We start from the raw sequence: 19,960 nt of genomic DNA on the forward strand, positions 1-19,960 counted from the left end.
TAATCCCTTCAAAAGTTACTATTTCCTCTGGGGTTTTTGCCAGTAAGTCCTCCTTTTTAAAAATGGAAAAATATGTATAACCAGGTCATTCCCGTTAAATCTTTCCTATTGCCCTCCTTCCTAATTGGGAGTTGTTTTTGAGTTCTGTCTTGTCTCAGGAACAGGGTCAATCCACAGAACACTTGAATTAATAGAGTTATTTCTCTTCTCAAAGAAATGTTTGTGGGAGAAGTATTCCCATGGACTCCAGAGACCTCACAAGGGGAGGCTCATGTCTGGAGCAGGGCTGGAGAAAAGCAGGTTGGTGGGTTTACTGCAGCCATGGCAGAGAGGGAGCTGTGCTGCTGCTGCCCCCAGGCCTGTGAGGTTTCCATGTGGGCCATCGCGTGCACCGAGCCTGTCCCGCTGCTTTAGCTCCATCAGAGTGCACGTGGAACAGAAATGCCCTGCCCTGCTGCACTGAGCCTCCCAGCACTGCTCTCAGAAAGTGTGCACCTTATTGTCATCAGTGTTAAAAGGCAGCTGATGAAACACTGAGCTTTTTTAAACCTGAGGAGTGTAGTTGGTCTTGCAACATGCCTGGCTTGCCATACGAAGAGGGCACACCATAACGACTCAAAAATAGATACAAGAGATGTGAAGTCAGTGTTCATAAATCACTGTGTTATAAGCTGTACATGGAGTATAATTTGGGGTAATTTGGCTGAGTACTACAAGAACAGAGCCTCATTTTTCTCCTTCAAACCTTCTCCTTCTATATCAGTGCCTAAAAATACTGATGAAATACAGCCTGGTGTTATGCTGCACCTACTTCAAATCATGCCAGCTAATGCTACCTCTTCAGTGGGCTCCTGGCTTTAAGGAGCAATCTTGGACACAGCAGCATTAAAAAAGCATCAGCTATGACTGATGTAGGCTCTTCAGCTGCTGGGGTCAGTCTAGACAAGCTATAAATTCTTCATGAACTGAACGTTCATATGGAGATGCTTGCCATAGCCTAAGGTGAGATTTTTAAACCTTTCTGCCCTCACCACTCCTTGTTCAGTTCCAAAAATTAAAAAGAATGATTAATACTAAAAAGATGATTAATACTAAACAACAGTTCTGTAGCAGCTTGTGGTAAACAGAAGTGGAGTTGGCACATACCTGTTCACTTCAATTGAATGGAAGTGCACTCCCTGGCTAATTAATGGTCCATCACCACCTATAGATTATTCTTTTAATAATGTCAGGCTCCATGCCTTTCCTGGCAAATAAGTATAAATTGTCTTTTCCCCAAGGCAGATGACAGTGGGAGTTTGGAGTGCAGGCAGCTGTAATCTGGAACTCGGTCCCACACTGCTGAGAAATAGCTTGGAGCTGCACACAAGGGGCACTGACAGACACTGCTTTGCAGGAATGCAAAGACACTGCTGGCAAAAAGAATGGGGATGTTTTGGTTTTGCCCTCCCTGTGCAGCTATTCTGTGTTTATCTCATTAGCAGCATCAATTAAATGCTGTCAATAAAAACAGGTAGGAAATTTATGCTAGCAATTTGCAGGTCTTAAAAAACCAAAACAACCCAAGAAAATTCCCTCTAGACTTACAAGGAGGCACTGGATAATTGTCAGATTGAGGATTCAAGGGTGCATGGTTTAACTTAAAAGTTCTTTATCAATGATTATTAGTATCACTGACTATACAATGGTGAGATATCAAAAAAAAAAAGGCAAAACAAAACCAACTTAATTTCATTGACCTTGGGTTTTGATTAGATAAACTGGGACAGGCCATGATGAGATGCTGTTTTGGCAGGAGCTGCTACCAGTATTGGGAGACATTCTCTGTCACAGCAGTTTGCTGAGGTGGCAGTGCCATGCTGAGAGCCCTCCTGTCCCCAAAGGGCTGGGCTGGGGACAGGGAGCTGCTGCTCCAGGGACCTCTGCACTCACACAGCTGGGCAGGGAACACAAACAGAGCTTCCTCTTTTTCCTCACTGCATCACAAGCTGGGTAGGAGGATAAATACAGCCTAAATTAAGGTCTGATTCTTCTTGTTCATTACAAATGCTCTTAGCACTCACACTCCCAATTTTACAAGACTGTTCCCTTGGATGCGTTGATGCTGCTGTCCATTGATGCAATGGAGAGGGGAGTAACTGGCATCCAATTCAGGTCTAACTGATCAAAAACCTTAGAAGATTCACAGGTAACCAAAAAAGAAAAAAATACTCTCTGCCCTTTCTGTGGTTGATAGCTTTTTGAACAGAAGCCAATACCTTTTATTGTCAAAGTCTGTTTGGATTTACGCGTCATGGAGAGAACACACACGTCTTTCCTGTCATTCATTGATTTCATATACAGCCCAGCCTGGATGGTCTGATAAATTCTATAGAACTGAAATGTCTTTGTGAATGTTTCTCATGAACGTGGTTGGTAGGGTACTGCGGTCTGTACACATTTGAGTTCAAACACTGCAGAACTGCTGCCTCAGATGGCAGAAATCAGCTTAAACCCCATGGACTTCAGTTAAACAAGTCACTTGAACTGCTCTGCCATCCTCCTGGTTTTATACAACTCACCTTGAAAATGTCTTCACAGTGTTTGGTAAGAGACATCACCAAGAGACATTGCCATGAAAGGAGGGTAAATGATACTATTTAGGAATCTAGTGCACAGTTAAATTTCTTCTTTTTTTTATTTTGTCCCCATCACTTACTATTAATGCAAAGTATTTCCAAGGGTATCTCCAGATTTCTGTGAACCTTTATCAGCCAATTAATCTGCAGTCAAACAGGTCTGTGATCAGTAATCAACTCATTGTTTCTTTCTAGGCAAAACTAAAATCCTTCGCTGCCAAAATCATTCAGCTCCTGAAGGAATGGACTGAAACTTTCCCCTATGATTTCCAAGATGAAAAATCCATGAAAGAGCTGAAGGAGATTGCTCACAGGATCACACAATGTGATGAGGTAGGGGTGGGAAGGAAAGAAAAGTTAAGTGCCAAAGCAGTATTTGTCAACTGTTCCATGAACTGTGCCACGTTCTGTGCAATCCTGCAGGCAGCATTTCCTAAATGAGCCACAGCAGCCCTTGCTGAGTTGTCAGGGTAACCACAGGACATGGGCTGCCTGATGGACTTAATGGTGCATTGGCAGGAGCTGTCTGCATCTAATCACCACGTGTAAGGAGAAGAGAGAAAATAGTCCTGGCAATATGAAAAATGACCGTGGTGCGGGAGGAGAAAGGACAGGAACTAGAAAAGCTCAAGAGGATTTAATAATGAATTACAGAACATCCTTTGTACATTGTACATGGCATACTTTGTACATTCCAATCCTTTGTACATTGTCCCTGCTCTGTATGTCTAAGTTCTGCAAGACACACCAGCTAGCTGTATCACATGTACTCTTGGCCAAGGTGAAGGTGTTTATTATTTAGCACCTCATTCACAGCTTCTAACAAAAAAACGTTTATTGCAATGTTTCAGGTGGCAGGCACAGTATTTCCACAAATAAGTTATCTTTGAGCTCTGCCAGCTAGTCCACCACCAGTCTAACAGCTCTGAAGAGCTTTCTTAGCCTGTGAAGAAAACTAGGCCTTGAAAAAACCTTCTAAAGCAAACAGATAAAGTGAATAGGAACAAAACAAGGGGTGCTAATCTTTTGGAGGGGGGAAGGGGGCCAGGGGAGAGGGGGTTGTTGGGGTTTTTTTGGTCAGTTTTGGCTCTTTCCCATCATTCACAAGCCTACACTTTCTGTTCATTGAGAAATCACTGTTAACAGCAATAGACAGAAGGAAGACTATAATAGTAGAATCAAGACCTGCAAGAGAATTAGTTGTAAAGTGCTTGTACAAATGTGAAGTCTTACTTCTGTAGAAGTAGAAGCTTCTTATTGTTTTTAAACCCACAACCTCAAGATACTTTTGAGAACAATTAGGAGGAACCAGGAAGACAGTTGTGTTATGTGCTTTTGTTGATTCAAGTAGAGAGAAAATGAAGAACAACAGGTCTGACAGCAGGGCATGAGTCAGGGCTAGGACAGCAGAGTGAGGTGAAGGAAGTACATCAGTTTTGTTGCATCAGCAGAGATGTTTGTGTGGGTGCAGGATGACAATGTCAGTGCCTCAGGAGGAGGGGAAGAAGAAACAGAACTACAGCCTTCTCTTCTCCTTGCAGGCAAGGGCCAAGGGGTGGATGCTGGCACTGTGAAAGGGGACTTGGCAGAGGTTTATTTAGCATCTCTGTCTCAGTATTTAGTTTGTCTGTTACTTTGAACTAGAAAAGAGTTGTGCCCTTTTTTTCTCCCTCTTCCTTCCCACTCCTATGTATGAATAATGGTCATTGGAGAAAAACCCATCTTTGTGGGATGGCTCCGTGCCGTGGTGTCTGAGGCATCTGATGGCATCCATTAATTAGAGCACCACCTCATTTACCCCCTTAACAAGGCTAATCAAAGTTCACCAATGGAGAGCTGTGCTTCATCTGACCCCTAGGAAATACTAATTTGACAAAAAGCAGCTCTCACTCTAAGTTCTTGTTAGCACACTGAATTATGCTTCAGCATGGAATTATGGTAATGGTTGGGGGTTTGTTTTGTATTTTAAAACTTTTTCTAATCCCCTTAGGTCATTATTCTTCATACATAAAGTTAGAAAGTCACCTGAGAACTCACACAAAGCAGTCAGGTGTTGTCCTGGTGATAGCAGCATTCCAAATAGCTAAAGCTACAGCCAGGATTCCACCCCAAAGTAAATAAAAATTAACTCAAACAGGTACAAGTCATTGTACAGTCATTGACTTATCTTCCAAAGTTGAAGGGAAAATTAGGGTAAAACTAGTATAATCACAAGGTACAAGGAAACTGCTAAAACTCCTAAGGACAACTGTCTATTCATTAGGATGCTAATGAATTCATAATAGCTTAAGTAAGCCACAGCTTTTCATGGCTGAGTTTCTTTCCTCACTTTTACATAACATCTGCAATACTCTCACCTATCCTCAAGTGTCATTTTCTGCCATCCTGTCAGCAGGTCTGCTTCCTCCCAGACATGTGGGCAAGCCAGGTACAGTGGCTGAAGGCAAACCATTCACAGTGGAAAGCTCAGCATAAGAGAGGAGAATTCTGCTTTGTTTTAGTCCCCTCCACCAGGCTCCCTTGGCGTTTCTGAACACTTGTAGCACAGTATCAGAAATTACTCCAGACAGCTGCTGTTCAGCAGTAATCCAGCCTCAAGATGAGCTACACTGCCTTCAGCTTTTCATTTGATTTCACTTGGGAGTCAGATTATTGCCTTGTAAAGCACCATTCTGACACCATTATTGCTTAATTATAACAGGCAATATACAAGTATTTGGTAGTCATCTCCCACATCTGCTGCATAATTTCAGCCATCACTGCACAGCAGTGGCTCCTTTGAATGGTCACAGATTCATTGCAGTTCTGTCTAGTGAGGGCTGGCACAAGTGAACCTTGTGGTTAACTTCAAGAAAAGTAATTTGCATGAAAGCAGGAGAATGATTCTGTGAGGAAAAGGACTGTCTGGTTGAATTAATTCTCCTAGCAGCAGAAGAAACCTGGGTCACTTAAAGCAGTAGCAGACAGGGTGGAGGAGTAGGAAAAGCAATCAAGTTAGCTCTCTGGGGGTGATTGCAGAGAAATGTCTGTAGGACACAATGGCAGAAAAAAAAAATCACCTTAGTTGTCAAAACACTGAGCAGATGGGTTTTGTTCCTGTGGCTTTACCTTTCAATGAATCCTTACAAATCTTGTGTTTAAAATCTGTACATGATAAACAGGAAAGGCATCTTAGTTTTCTGAGAACATGATGTATATTGTGCTCTAACATAAATATTTGGATACTTAGCTGTTCAAAGCTAAGTTAGGACATTGTAGGGGTATATTCCTGGACATTATGTGAATTCCCTGGATTCTGCTTGGGCTGGACAGACTGGATTCATCAGTGGGTGTGATCAGGATGAGAGCTTTTGGCCCTTGGTGCACAGGGGCTCCAGGGAGCCTTGTGCAAGCAGCTGCAGCACCTTTCCCATGCCCACTCCAGCTGCACACACGGATGCCTTTGAAATGGGGCACTCCCCAAAGGAGCAGACCTGCCAGCCCAGCCAAGCAGGGCTGGGAAGGCAGGCAGAGCAGTGTCATTATGGAGTTGTGTGGGTATTTAGGACAAGGTCATTTGTCACAGAACGATCAGCTCAGAAAAGATGAAAGAAAATGGATAATAGGCAGTTATTTTTCCCAGGCAGAAATTCTCTGGTGATCCGTGTCTGCAATAGCTAAAGGTTTTCAGCAGTTGTTGTTTCTCCCTTCTGCTTAGGAAAATGGAACAGTGAAAAAGATCATTAGCCAGATGACACAGAATCTCCTGATGGCCCTTTCTGCACGGAGCCAGTACCAGGAAATCAGAGAGAAATTCCGGCAGCCTGTCACTGACAAGGGCACCATCCTCAAAACCAAGCCCCAGTCAACCCAGAAGGACATCCTGAGTGTGTGCTGTGACCCTCTGATCCTGGCACAGCAGCTGACCTACATCGAGCTGGTGAGACTGCTGGGATGGAGACTTGTGCCTGCTATTTAATAAATATTAACATTATTAACATACTCATCAATAGGAGTTCGGCTATGGCTTCACTGAGAGCCTCCAGTGCTTTAATAAAAAAATACCAAGTCAGGTAATGAACAAGATCATTGAGGTACACTGATAAAAGCACCTTGCTCTAGGAAGATAAAGTTACCTAAATGTTCTCCTAACTTTGATTTGTTTCCACAGAACTCTGTTTGTCTGTACAATGACAATCTCTCCTCTCTCCAAACACAGGAAAGGGTGAGCAACATTTACCCAGAGGATCTGATGCAGATTGTCAGCCACATGGACTCCCTGGATAATCACAAGGTACAGAAAGGTGTACAGATGGAAAAAGAAACATAGCTGAACTAGAGTAAAGAATAATAACTCCATAATTTGAGTACACCCTGTGCAACAAAGACTGACATTTCCTAAGCTTCCTTAAGCTCATGCCTTAAAACACATACAACAAGATTTTGTCAAGACATGAAAAGGAAGTTTATCCTTGGGTAAACTTTGACTTTATAATGCTACAGGAGAGGTTTAACAGGTGACCTGTTCTCTTGCAGTGCCGAAGTGACGTGACCAAAACCTATAATTTGGAGGCCTATGACAATTGGTTCAATTGTCTCAGCATGCTGGTGGCTACAGAGATTTGTCGGGTAGGTGTGCACAGAAAACAAGATAGCAAAGGGATCCTGCCTTAAGGACAAGAGGCAGGCAGTGGTCTAAATGAGATTTACACATTAGCAGTACAATTAAAGATAATAGCATTATTCAAGCATTAAATTATTTGCATGCTCATATGATTAACAGTTCAAGGCTATGTTTGACTTTGCATATATTCCTTAATTTTGTGCAGCTGCATTAGTCATGCAGTGAAAAGGAACTTGTGTGGACTGAGTTGGGAGCTCTTTAGGATTTATCCATTTTTAAATACAGCAAAAGATTCTTAAAAATATTCATCTTTAAATGCAGATTCACCAATAAACAGCTGTCCTTTCACTGTATTTTGATAACATTAGCACTGTGATATATTAATTTTTAAATTTATATTCATTTATTTTATTCATACAACATTCGTTGTAGAAAAATCAAGAATAAGCTTTCTTTAAAATCTTAAAAGAAAGTGTACTATTGCAAAGTTTAAAAAAAGTAAGAGAGGAGGAATAACCTTACTGGAGGTTATGGTAACTTCTGTCATAAAACAGGCAAAGAAATGGAAGGTGTACTGCCCAGAAACCTTTTTTTTTCTTTTCTCCACATATGTTCTCTTTTTAGCTTCTTATTATGATTTTTTAGATTTCTATTAATTCAAGTTCTAGCAAACTGGAATTTTTTTCCCTATTCCTGCTTGGTCAGGCACCCTTCCATGGGAATCCCAATGCCTGCTGCATTTTCATGAAGTCAGTGCACTGATCCTAATCTCTTAAGATTTTCTACTCTCAGAAATGTATTGCAGAGCACACCAAGACACTTCCAGAGCTGGCTGATAGGGCTCATACATTTAAGAAACCATCAAAGAAAGGTTTTAGCACACTGAGGGCTAAGCCAGACCTTTGACTACTGAACCATTTTCTTTTGATATTACAGAATACTTAGGTATTCCGTACTTAGGTCAGAGATTCTGCAGTCACTGCTTAGGAGCCATTTTTATATAAGCCAGAGAGAACCTTTAGGTTTAGACAGGGAAATATTTTCATGAATGAATGCAATCCAGGCAATAATTCATTTTGTTTTGCAGTTTATAAAAGAATTTGCAGATGAGATGCTCAGCATGAGTTGCTTGATGCTGTGCACATTTGTGTGGGTGGGAATTTGTGTGTTTGCTCATCCTCACTGCCTGCTCTCAACAGGTCACTCAGGAGTACACGTAGCAGAACCAGAAAAGCAGGATGTGGCAGCTGCTTTCTCTCATATTTAGGTTCCATGCCCCTGACTTTAAGTCTGTCTGATGCTTCCCCCCATTTTTGAGAGGTTTCAATGTTTTGCATATATTCTGATAGCAGTGTCATGTTATCTTCCTTTTCCAGTAACAGGAAATGGCTGAAAGTGTCCAGCTTGTTTATGCAGAATTGCCCAAGACATGGACTTCTCTGTATAAACAAAGATGTGCACTCCCCCAGAACTACACAAGTAGTTGGTAGCCATCCCAAATATTTCTGTTGTTTTATTAAAAATTATTCTTAACAAAAAATCCTGAGGCCTATATTAAGATTTAGCTGGACAAAGTCTTGAAATGTCTATTCACTGAACCTGCTCCAGTGCCTTTGGCTGGACATCCTATCCAAAACTCAGACCACCCCTTCCCTCTTGGGTGTCCCTCCAGGTTGTAAAGAAAAAGCAGCGCACAAGAATGGTGGAATTTTTCATTGATGTGGCAAGAGAATGCTTCAACATTGGAAACTTCAACTCCATGATGGCTATTATCTGTGAGTATCCTTAGCACAGGTGGCAAAAGGCATCTCCATTTCACAGCCTGACTGGCAGGACAGCTCACACCTGCCCTCAATTGGCCGAGCACATCAGCACACACATTTCCCAGGGACAGAGTCTGCAGTGACAGATTCCTGTGTGGGTGGGAGAGCTTCAGCTGCAGCTTGTCAGCCTGAGACACCTCCCAGAATGTGGGCTGGTGATACATAAGCCCAGTTGTATTAGCCCAGTATTTTTTCAACTCAGTTGTTTCTTTGTCTCCCTCCTCCCTCCCTGCATTCAGCTGGCATGAACCTGAGCCCTGTGGCACGGCTAAAGAAAACCTGGTCCAAGGTCAAAACAGCCAAATTTGATGTTTTAGAGGTATGTATAAAGTTTGGACTTCATATAGAAATCCACCAAATGGTTTCATCCAAAACTCTGCTAGCTACTGTGTCAGAGAGCAGGCACCTCTGTCAGTGGTCACCAGCACATAAATGTTGTGAGAGCGTTTCCTCCACTTCAAACTCTCTACTGGTCTACAGTGAAAAGTGGATGCCAGCTCTCTCTAGATTATTTCTTCCTAGAGTATTTTTGCCAATTTAACTTGGAGGCAGTCTCCACTCCAGCGAATGCTGCCCTTAAAACCAATGGGAGGACTCCACCTAGTGGAGACCTGCATGGAAACAGAACCTGATTGAAACCACCATCAGAAACAGAGGTGACAGCGAAGGAGAAGTTTGGTTTTTCCCACCAGAGAGTCATTTATGATTTCCTTTCGGTCTGCTTTGTTCATGGATTAGATGCAAAGCCAGTACAGAGCCCTCCTTCCCAGCAAGGCGGAAGTTATAAAAACCTGCACCCAGACCTGATCAGTATAAAGCTACCCTACCCTGAAAATTTAAATAGGGACCAAACGAAGTTACAAAGAATAAACTCTGATGGCTAGAGCAAAGCTTTTAATTCTTAGAAACGTGTATTACTTGTCTGCCTTTCCCCCTGTATAAAACCAGCACCACATGGACCCCTCCAGCAACTTCTGCAACTACCGCACGGCGCTGCAGGGCGCGGCGCAGCGCTCGCAGGGCGCCCACAGCAGCCGCGAGAAGATCGTCATCCCCGTCTTCAACCTCTTCATCAAGGACATCTACTTCCTGCACAAGATCCACACCAACCGCCTGCCCAACGGGCAGATCAACTTCAAGGTGGGCCCTGCTGCTGCCCAGAGCGCTGTGCCACCCCAACCTGGGGCGCTGCAGCCTGGCCCCAGCGCTTCACCCATCCCTCAGCGCCCGCGCGGGCCGCACCAAGCAGTATCATACCCGGGCACTTGATTGGAATCAGATTCTGGGAAAGCCAGCAGCTGCTTTTCTGTGGCAGCAAGCCACCATATCTGATCAAATTGAACAGGTCACTTCAGGCCGAGTCATCAGCCTTAGCTGATTTCACCTCCTCCGTTTGGCTGGCTGCCATGGGGTTTATCAGATCTGCAAGGGAGGCTCTGCAGCTTCTGGGTTCTCTCCCCAGTTAATAAACATGCGTGTCCAAGCGACCACAGTCTGTCAAAAAAACTTATAGACAACACTTTATTGTCATCATTAAGGCTGTGTAAGTGGAGGGGAGCCCACAGAAGATACAAGGCAAACCCTGAGTAATTACAGATTTAGAAGATACAAGGCAAACCCTGAGTAATTACAGATTTAGAAGGTACAGGGCAGATCCTGAGTAATTACAGATTTCTTAAAATCCTAGGAAGGAAAGGATATCTAAATGTTTCTGTATGTTCCTGTGATTTCCCAAATTTAAAGAGTGCTTTCTGAAAAGATCAGATATGTCACAAGTCATTTAAACTGAAGTTTGGAAATGTAAAAAGTAAAGCAAATAAACTATTTACTGTCGAGTTGCAGTCACAGGAATTTAGACACTCCACACAGAAAATAGGCACTATTATATAGGAAGGAAAGGTTGATGATGAAAAAACCTGAAGGCAAAAGGTCAGATGGTGGGCTGAGATAACACTGTCCTAAACTTGAGGCTGGCAGCAGGTGAGGAACCAGCAAGAGAGGGGGAAAGGAGGGGAGCCATAAGAAGATAGGACAGCAAGGAATCCCAGAATATGCAGAGTTGGCAGGGACCCACAGGGATCACCAAGCCCAACTCCCACCCCAGGAGTCACACCATGTGCCTGACAGCATTGTCCAAATACTTCCTAAATTCTGTCAGGCTGGTGCTGTGACCAATTCCATCTAAGTCTGAGTAAGGGGCAATAAGAAAAGCAGCATAAAGAACAAGACTGAGAGGCTCTGAAATAGAAATGAACTAATATTTCAAATAAAACAAGTAGTACTTTAATAATACTCTTTTAATTACTTCATGCAGAAGTTCTGGGAAATTTCAAGACAGATTCATGATTTCCTGACATGGAAGCAGGTTGAGTGTCCTTTTGAAAAAGACAAGAAAATCCAGACCTATCTACTCACAGCACCTATTTATAGTGAAGAAGGTAAAATCCTTTGCTGAACACTATAGTGAGTCTTTCTATATGTTAAAATCCAAAATATGCAGATGAAAAATATATACATCTAAAACCATATTTTACTAGTAATTTTCTAAGTGTTATCAATTTCCTGTTGCTTCTGATGAGAGCAAATTTCATAAGTTACATCTCCTACATTGTAACCCTTAGAGTTTTTCCCTCAGGTAAAGAACTCATGTATCTGATGGTTACTACGTTGTTTTTTTTTTACCAGCTCTGTTCATTGCATCCTTTGAAAGTGAAGGTCCAGAAAACCACATGGAAAAAGACAGCTGGAAAACACTCAGGTATGAAGCTTCCTCAGAACACGAGTCTTTCTGCAGACAGACAGGGGCATGCAACAATCAGCTTCTTCTGTCCTATTTGCATACCCAGCCTAAAACCATAATACTGTTCTTTTTCCTTCAAAATCTCAATCTGAAAAAAATTCAGTGGGGTTTGAATTTTGATACAGCTTTTGCAGCCAGATCTGTTGAGACTGCAAGATCACTGCTGGGGTTGTGAAAAACAATATCCTTTATTTAGGCTATCAAATAGAGTAAAATAATCTGCATTTGTAGTAGTGTTCAGACATGATTTTCTCAGGGGAACAAACCTATAGAGACACTAACAAAGTGCTCTCATCACAGCTGTGCTCTTACAAATCATATAAAAGGATGAAAATTTCTAGGAATATGGTAATTGTCAGCCTACCCTAAGGGATCAAGTCTCAAAGGCTCCTCATCCTCCTGAGAATGGGAAGCACCACTCCCCTGTACATGATGAGATCAATTAATTAGAATCTGTCAGGCTCATGGGGACTGCATTGTCCCAGACAAGAGCCAGTTTCCCACTGATCCCAGCATTTCCTGGGATGTCCCCATGCCATGCACCCTGCACTAAACCCAGCACTGCCCAGCCTGCAGTGGTTTGGGGTGACAGACACACAACATGTGCTACATGCCCGAGCTGATCCCAGGGGCCTGAGGTAACGTTATGCAAGGTACATTTCCACCTCATTTAATGTCAGCATCTCTACTGAAATGCACAGATTCATTCCAGTTTCTAGCAGTGGAAAATCTATCCCTTGAAGAGAGGCTGTCAGCTAGTGATGCCAGATAGATCTATTGCCAAAAATGAAAACCTTTCTGTTGGGATAGAAAAGATAATTTTTTTTATTGCTTCATCTTTTAGGACAACTCTTCTTAATAGAGCCTGAGAAATTTGGATCAGATTTGCAGACTTCAAAGCACATCTAATGGACATGTTTTTGCAACCTGAATGAAAGACTTGGACTAAGAAAGACCTCACTGGATGAGGTCTGTTTTGTACATACAGTAACTTTTATGAAATAAAATGTGGTAAATATTTCACATGTCAACCTTAAGGCACTTACTGAAGGGTTTTGGTTTTTTATTTTAAATATAAGGGCAGGGCCCTGTTCTCAGAGATGAAATGTATCATGGGAGATGGTATCTTATTCTATCAGCATCCAAATTTTTATTTTTTATTACTTCCACCAAAACAAATACAAATTAAAACACACATCCTAACTGATGCCAGTGTTCAGGTTAAATACCCCATTGGACCAGTATCCTGCAGAACACTCAGTATGTCTCCCTAGCTTTGAAATGAGGGGTCTCCTTCAAATCAGCAGAATTGCTCACAGAATCATTCACAAGTGTTTGTTCCTCTCCTCCATCAGCAAATAGTGCCTTACAAGGTACTGAGCTTGTGTAGTTGTACCTTCTGACGGGGCTGGAAGTAAGGGAAATAAAAATGTGGATGTCTCCAAACCAGCTACAATGTACTTTTTAAATAAAGTGGAGAATTATGGCACATGAAGTAGAGTATACCTGCCTGTAACACTGATGGTGCAGCAAACCTATTTTTGTTACGTGATGTAAAGAGGCGAGAGGGGGTAACTGCTGGGTCTGTGTGTTTGTGTGTGAGTATGTGTGTGTGCACTTGTGGGGATGCACACATGTCTAAGTGTTCATACTTCTGGGAACTATCCTTTACATTCTGGCTGTCAGAATAGTTTGTGTTTTCCTTTTGAAAAATCAGGGAATTTTTTTTTTTTTTTTTTGTTATGTTTGAAGAGAAGAATGTCTAACCTAGATTATAATCTCTGCAAAACAGGCCTAAAATGCTTTTCTAAAACGAGTCTTTGGAAAACAAAAACTCAGCATGGGCCAGGGAAGAAGGGGAAGTAAACTCAGATGTCCAATTTGAAGTTAAGGCTAAAGTTCCAAAAAAGCTTAAGAAGAGTTCATTGCTGTGAATTGGTCATTTAATTCCATTGGTTCCTTTGAAGAGTCCAGTCTGCACTTACAGACAATTAACACAAAGACACACTTGGAATGTAAGTTTTTCTAGCCTTTTGCAAGCCATGATTAACTGTCTGGGACAGCACCCACTGAAATCTAAAGGTAAGCACTCTAAGAAATTAGTCAAACCTTTGAACAGGTCAGTACCAAAATTAGAGGTGATCTGCAAACCCACTCATGCTTGCCATTTCTAATTTCTCCTTTTAGTACTGAGTTTACACTGAAGAGCTTCTGTTAAGTTCAAGGTATTCATTTCCAGGGAGAAAAAATAATAAGTTAGGACTTTTGTCAACTGATCTCTGAGTTAAGAAAGAAAAGCAAACAGGCTCAGATTAAATTTTGTCTAATGAACAAATTATTACCCACAAATGCCTACTTTTCTTTTCCAGTAATTTTCCCTCTGAAGGCTTGAGGGCTGAATGTAAGATAAGATAATAACTTGAGCCAGATTATTGGACTGGTTTGTATTTTCTTTTTTGTTCATTAAAAAAAAAAAGCCCAACAAAAAGAGTCCCTCTGAGGCTGGCAGTGGTCACAGCCTCCCTGGCAGAGCCTTGCAGAGGATCTCTGCAAGGATTTATTAAAAATGGCAGCCCTAGGTGGATGGTGTTGATCTTATTCTGCCTTCTGTCGAAGAAGGGGCAAGACTTGCTGGACTGAGGGTCTGGTTTATTGCAGCCCTGCAGACTCTCCCTGCCTGAGTGCCTACAGCCAATTGCAGTGCCACTGTTTGATGCAAGCACTTAGCAGAAATTTGCTTTATTGGCCCTGGAGCACGGTGAAAAATTAAAATGCTTTCCCTCTTTCACTTCCCCCTTGGCAAATACTTCAAATTAGAGGAGTAAGTTGATGTAAGGAAGGGAGACAAATCAACATTTTGCCATTCCCATAGCATTGGCATCAAAGAGAAACAAAAGCAAGTTACACCACAAGGAAAGAAGAAGTAGAATACTAACAGTTAACAAGAACAGCCCAGGAAAGGGGAAGGGATAATTCTTATGACCTGCTGCTATTTTTCCTGTGCTGAAGTACTGGCCTTCAGCCCTGGATTCCAGAAAGAATATTTATACTGTATTATTACAGTGTTTTGCACTTTCAGAGATGTTCTAGCTAGTAACATTGTCAGACACTATACGAGGGATTGTATATCAGCTTTGTTTATGTAATTGAAATTTAAAAGGGATGCTTAAAATTTAAGGAAAAAAAATATATATTTGAAATTCAATTTTAGAACACTTTCTGTAAATGTATGAAAGAGCTTTCACATGAATGTGCACTCTGCCGGTCAATCAGTCCAAGCATATACTTGAAATCCATGCAGTATCTACATTGGTTCCCTTTTATTTTCCTCCCCAAGTTTGATACATTCCTTAAATACTGTGTTTTGCTATTCTGAGCTGAAATGCTAAATATAAAGCTGTACCATAAAGCAGGATATTCTGTGTTTGACTGGATGTGCTTGCATTAATAAAAAAAGAAATTGCTTCAACCATGACTAACTTTTCCCATAGTTATTTTTCCCTTGCAAATGTATCAAACCAGAAGCTGAATGAGGTGTGGAAGGCAATATGGTCACAGGGAACCAACTGGCCACCTTCTGACTTGACAAGCTATGGTATGAAATACTTACATTTCTTTCAGCAAAGGCAAGAGCAACACTAAGCCAACAATATACTGCCACTTCATGTTCTTTCTGTAGTAGTACTTTAGGGATTTGATAGGGTCTGTGCTACAGAATATTTTTGTTCTCTCAATGGAAATGCTTAGCAGTTCCACTGTGTAAAACCCTATTGTGTCACAAGAGCTGAATTTCATTTTCCCCCCCCGTATTTACCCTTTGAGCAGCAGAGCACAGAACATTGGCTGGCTGCAGCAGGGTTTCCTGTGGCAAGCTGCTGTTGGCATTTCAACACCCCAGCACCTCTGCTTGCAACCACTGCCCTTCTTCATGCCCTGCTTGAAAAGGCCCTTCCTTCTGCAGGGTGACACAGAGAACAGACAAGCACAGAGCTCTGAACAAAATCCAGCTTTGCTGCCCCAGTGCCACGCCTTTCGCAGGGATATAAGCCTTGGGAAAAGAAAACAAAATCACATCTTGTAAAGGCAGGAGCTCTGGAAGCCCCCATAAGCATTTCTGATCTGCTGGAAGCTCTCTAGGGAAATGGTTTTGGTAACCAGACACCCACACCACACTTGCAGAGCTGAACAGTGCTAGCACAGCTCATTAGAACAGATAATGATGTTTACCAGCAATAAGAGGATCGAGCAGATAAGAGTCTTCCTGATGGCCAGTTCACGCTCATAATTAATATGAATATTGCATCCTTGAAAACTCACTTCCAATTATGTCCCATCCAGTCATTAGGATAAATTAGCTACTTACACAGGCAGAAGAGTAAACAATAAAATTGCTTTCCAGGCCCTTCACTGCCATTAGAGCCCAGCACAGTGTGACAAGCAGGAGCTCAGTGCCACAAAGGTATCATGAGTTACGTTAGCAGCAATTTGATTTATCAAGTTAATAATTCCCAAGAAACAGCTTTCTTTTAGCAAATAACTCAAGGGGCAAAATTCAGCTGAGCAGTTAGCTGCCAGCTGATATAGTACATCTTTGGGGGAGAAATCAGTAATTCTGCTGAGGATGTGCTGACAGATCTCCTCTCTTCACCCTCCAATATGTGTAATTTTATCAGGACAGCCCCAGCTTCCCAGCTATCCAGAACATCCCAAAAGCAGTGTGGGGAAGCACAGTTTTGACCTTGCTCTCTGCAGCAATTCAATAGGGCTGTGTGGACAGCAAGAACTTAAATAATTTAAAAATCAAACTGCAGAAAGAATTCATCTGCAGCTGTTAATGCATGTTATCAAGGAAGTTTCCAGAGCATTAAGCTTGCAAATATTAGCAATGGCTTCTTTCATGCTTGTCCCTGGCAAGGCGGGGATAACTGGGAATGTTTTGAGGTTCCAGCACATTCCTATGGGCTCTGACAGAGGTTCCCTGACAGTGCAGAGGTTTGCTGTCCTTCACTGCTTCCCAAGGTGGACCTTGGGCTTTGGAAGGGAGAGAAACTACATTTGGGGATACAGTTCTGCAGTAACATGGAGGTACAGCAAAAATTATAACCATCTCTCTAACATGGTAATAATAAATAATGGAAGCATTTCTAGTGTTTCCAATGGTATAAGCAATTTTTCACATCAGTGTTTTTATGCCTTCCTGACAGCCCATTCAGCTCTTGCACAGAAAATGGATGCAGATAATTGCTGTAAGGTTACTTAAGGATATTGGTTTACTTCTGTAAAGAAATATCAGGAGCAATAAAGTTCTGGTAAGGCAGGGAGTGCTGGACATTCTGAGGCATATTCTGCCCTCTCCTTCATGATGAGGAAGATATTCAAACCACCAGGAAATGCAACAGCCAGCAAATGCACTGTTTGTGATCTATTGGGATGCATACTTCACAGCGCTGGTTACTCAGGCTCCCAACAGCCAAGAATAAAAAGAACTGAAATGGAGAAGTCCTGTCAGAAACACTGTTTGTTACTTGAAACTATTAGTAGCACCTACCAGGAGACCAAACCTCCCCAACAAACCAAAACTAAACACACTCATACAAAAAAGCCAAACCCCAGGTCTGTGGGCACACAGAGGAGTCCTGTTCACAAACCTACTTCAGCAGAAGGACTGGAGACCATTTTACAGGATTGGAAGGAAGCTGAAAGGCAACACAAATCAAAGCAGCAGCTTCAAACAGCCTCACCTAATGCAGGACAGAAAAGAAGAAACTTGAAATTTAGTGGAAATTTGCTTCTAATATGTTTAATCTTATCTAGCTGCTTTGGATTAAGCAGCCATCTTAAAAGTAATGTAATTCTGTTTGGGGGCAGAAGTCAAATGAGTTCCAGCAGCATCTCATTACAGGGAAAACTACTTAACATCTTTTTAATCCCTGTCACATGAGCACACTATGGCCTCTTCTGATTCTGTGGCATATTAAATTAAATATAGCATCCTGCTATCCATCAGTGTCAACACTGTAAGTTTCCTTTAAAATGTTTACACAACATCTTTTACATTCAATTCAAAGAAGATACTGCTAACATCACTCCACCTCCACAAATATCTATCAAATCAAAGAACCAAGTACAACATATCCTCAGTAACAGCAACGGAGCACTGGGGAACTCAGCAAACACAGTCGTAAGTGAGGGAGTTGAGCAAAGTCTTGGATGTTTATAGCAATACCAGAATTCAATGAAACAGTGAATTATTCTTGTCTGGGCACATAATAGCTCACTGTTGATGACCTGATCTCAGTTTGGGGAAAAAAACCAAACCACTGCTAACACATTTCAAAATCCAAGCAAGCAATGAATAATTTTACAGATGCAAACAAATCCATTTTGTTTTTCTATACACCTCTTACTTCACTTGACGGCTTAGAAATTTCAAGTGTCCAAGTAACCCAAAAAGAATTTCACAATAATCCAGCAGCCAAGAAAATCACTTTGACAAGATTTTTAAGAGCACACAAACACCACCCCCCCAACATCTGTCCCATGAATGCATTTAGAGGCCAGAGCACCATCCCAGCTGCTCCCCAGGAAAAGCTGCCAGTCACAACCTGAGAGCAGCCAAAGCTGTCTCAGAGCTGCTCTCCAAAGCCTTCCTGAGCACCAAGCAATCTCAAAGGGTTTTGTTTTTGCTTCAGACTATCCCTTTAACACAATCATTTTCCCCATGGACTGTAATGAAGTCAGCAAGAAGCCACTTAAGCTGGCACAAGGCTGCAGGAAATGTGCAAAGAGCTCTCACAGGGCCAGAGCCACGCTGTGCCTGCTAGCTCGTGTTTCCACAGCTCTGCTCAGCTTCTCCTCCTGTCTCCTCCACATCCATCGCACTGGGACAATCTCATTTTCCCCTTTTCCTCACAGGAGAAGCTTCCCTGTTGTTTCACAGCTGTGACTTTGCAGCCTGGGCACATTTGCCTTCAGTGGGAGCCAGGTCAGACAGCACATCCATGAAGGCTGTCCCATAGCCTCTGCCTTACATTTCACTTCACAGATACAGCCTTTTTTAAAAACAGCACTTCTACTCAAAGCCTGAGAATTCACAGGTGCTGGCAAAGAGCACATGCTCCCACCTGGATTTGCAAACAGCAAAGCAATGATAAAGAAACCCCAAAAGAAACACCCTGCACAAACGAATGAGGAATGAGTTCATGTCCTCCTACGCCTGCAAGTCAAGTACAAATGCAAAGTATTCTACCTATGAAAAAAAATACTAAAGCCTTTGCTAAATTAACTTATACCAGCAAAGAGTTTTTACACCATTGATAGAGAAGGCTGAGAGGACATAGGTCAAAACACTTCAGTGATGTGGTACATACAAGCCCTGTAGCTACAAGGCAACCTTGAAGCTGTAAGAACTTAAAATGCTCCAGAGAAACTCACCACATAACAAACACATTTAGAGCAGTTCAAATAAACCAGTTAAATCACCACAAACTCCAAGTTCAGGGGGACTTCTTTACCTTACCCCGGAAGTGACTAAGCTAGCCAAAACAAAGCTGTGTTTAAATAAGACCTAATGCAAACACTTAGACTTACATGTAAAAGGGATTTATTTAACATTCTACCTGCAGGTCAGAAGTACTTTTGCTGCACAGCACTTCCATGCAGATCCCAGCTCCAACCGCTACTCTTTAGGCCAACCTCCACAGAAGCACATAAGGCTTCCTAACAAAAAGGTAGAAGCTGTTCCCTTTCTAGTGCAATCTCAAAAATAACAAATAATAATAATAATAAAATAATAAAACACTCACCCAAAGCCAGGAGAGAGCCAGATTTCTAGGAAAAGAAGGAGAAGAACCCTTCGCTGCCAGCTCCAGGTCCCAAGGGAGGGCAGGCAGTGCTTGCCCAGGGCTAACTGAGCCCAGCTGCCGTGGTCATTGCCAGCACCTGGGCCAGGGCAGCCCCTCAGGCCCAACAAGGAACAGGTGAGCATCACTGGGGCATCAACGAGACACAGCTCAAGCTCGTTATCCTCATTTCCCTTCACAGCTGAGTCAAATTGGAATGATTTGTCCCCTTTAGATGTATTTGGGAGTCACAGTCAGCAAGAACACCTCAGGCA

At 42.2% G+C, this 19,960-nt stretch overlaps 1 protein-coding gene across 3 annotated transcripts in view; it reads left to right on the forward strand.

Moving 5' to 3' along the window:
- The window catches only part of RASGEF1A (RasGEF domain family member 1A), a 147,250-nt gene extending 131,978 nt beyond the window's left edge, over positions 1-15,272 (forward strand). For all 3 annotated transcript variants that reach the window (XM_058810145.1, XM_058810147.1, XM_058810146.1), the window contains 10 exons: positions 2,814-2,951; positions 6,316-6,537; positions 6,817-6,891; positions 7,134-7,226; positions 8,894-8,996; positions 9,284-9,363; positions 9,993-10,184; positions 11,359-11,482; positions 11,730-11,802; positions 12,689-15,272. In XM_058810145.1, coding sequence (XP_058666128.1) covers positions 2,814-2,951; positions 6,316-6,537; positions 6,817-6,891; positions 7,134-7,226; positions 8,894-8,996; positions 9,284-9,363; positions 9,993-10,184; positions 11,359-11,482; positions 11,730-11,802; positions 12,689-12,713 — 1,125 coding nt within the window. In that variant the 3' untranslated portion in view covers positions 12,714-15,272. The remainder of the gene's footprint in view (positions 1-2,813; positions 2,952-6,315; positions 6,538-6,816; positions 6,892-7,133; positions 7,227-8,893; positions 8,997-9,283; positions 9,364-9,992; positions 10,185-11,358; positions 11,483-11,729; positions 11,803-12,688) is intronic.
- Positions 15,273-19,960: the final 4,688 nt, after the last annotated feature.

This window comes from Ammospiza caudacuta, chromosome 9, assembly GCF_027887145.1.
Source record: "Ammospiza caudacuta isolate bAmmCau1 chromosome 9, bAmmCau1.pri, whole genome shotgun sequence".
In the NCBI taxonomy this organism is placed as follows: domain Eukaryota; kingdom Metazoa; phylum Chordata; class Aves; order Passeriformes; family Passerellidae; genus Ammospiza; species Ammospiza caudacuta.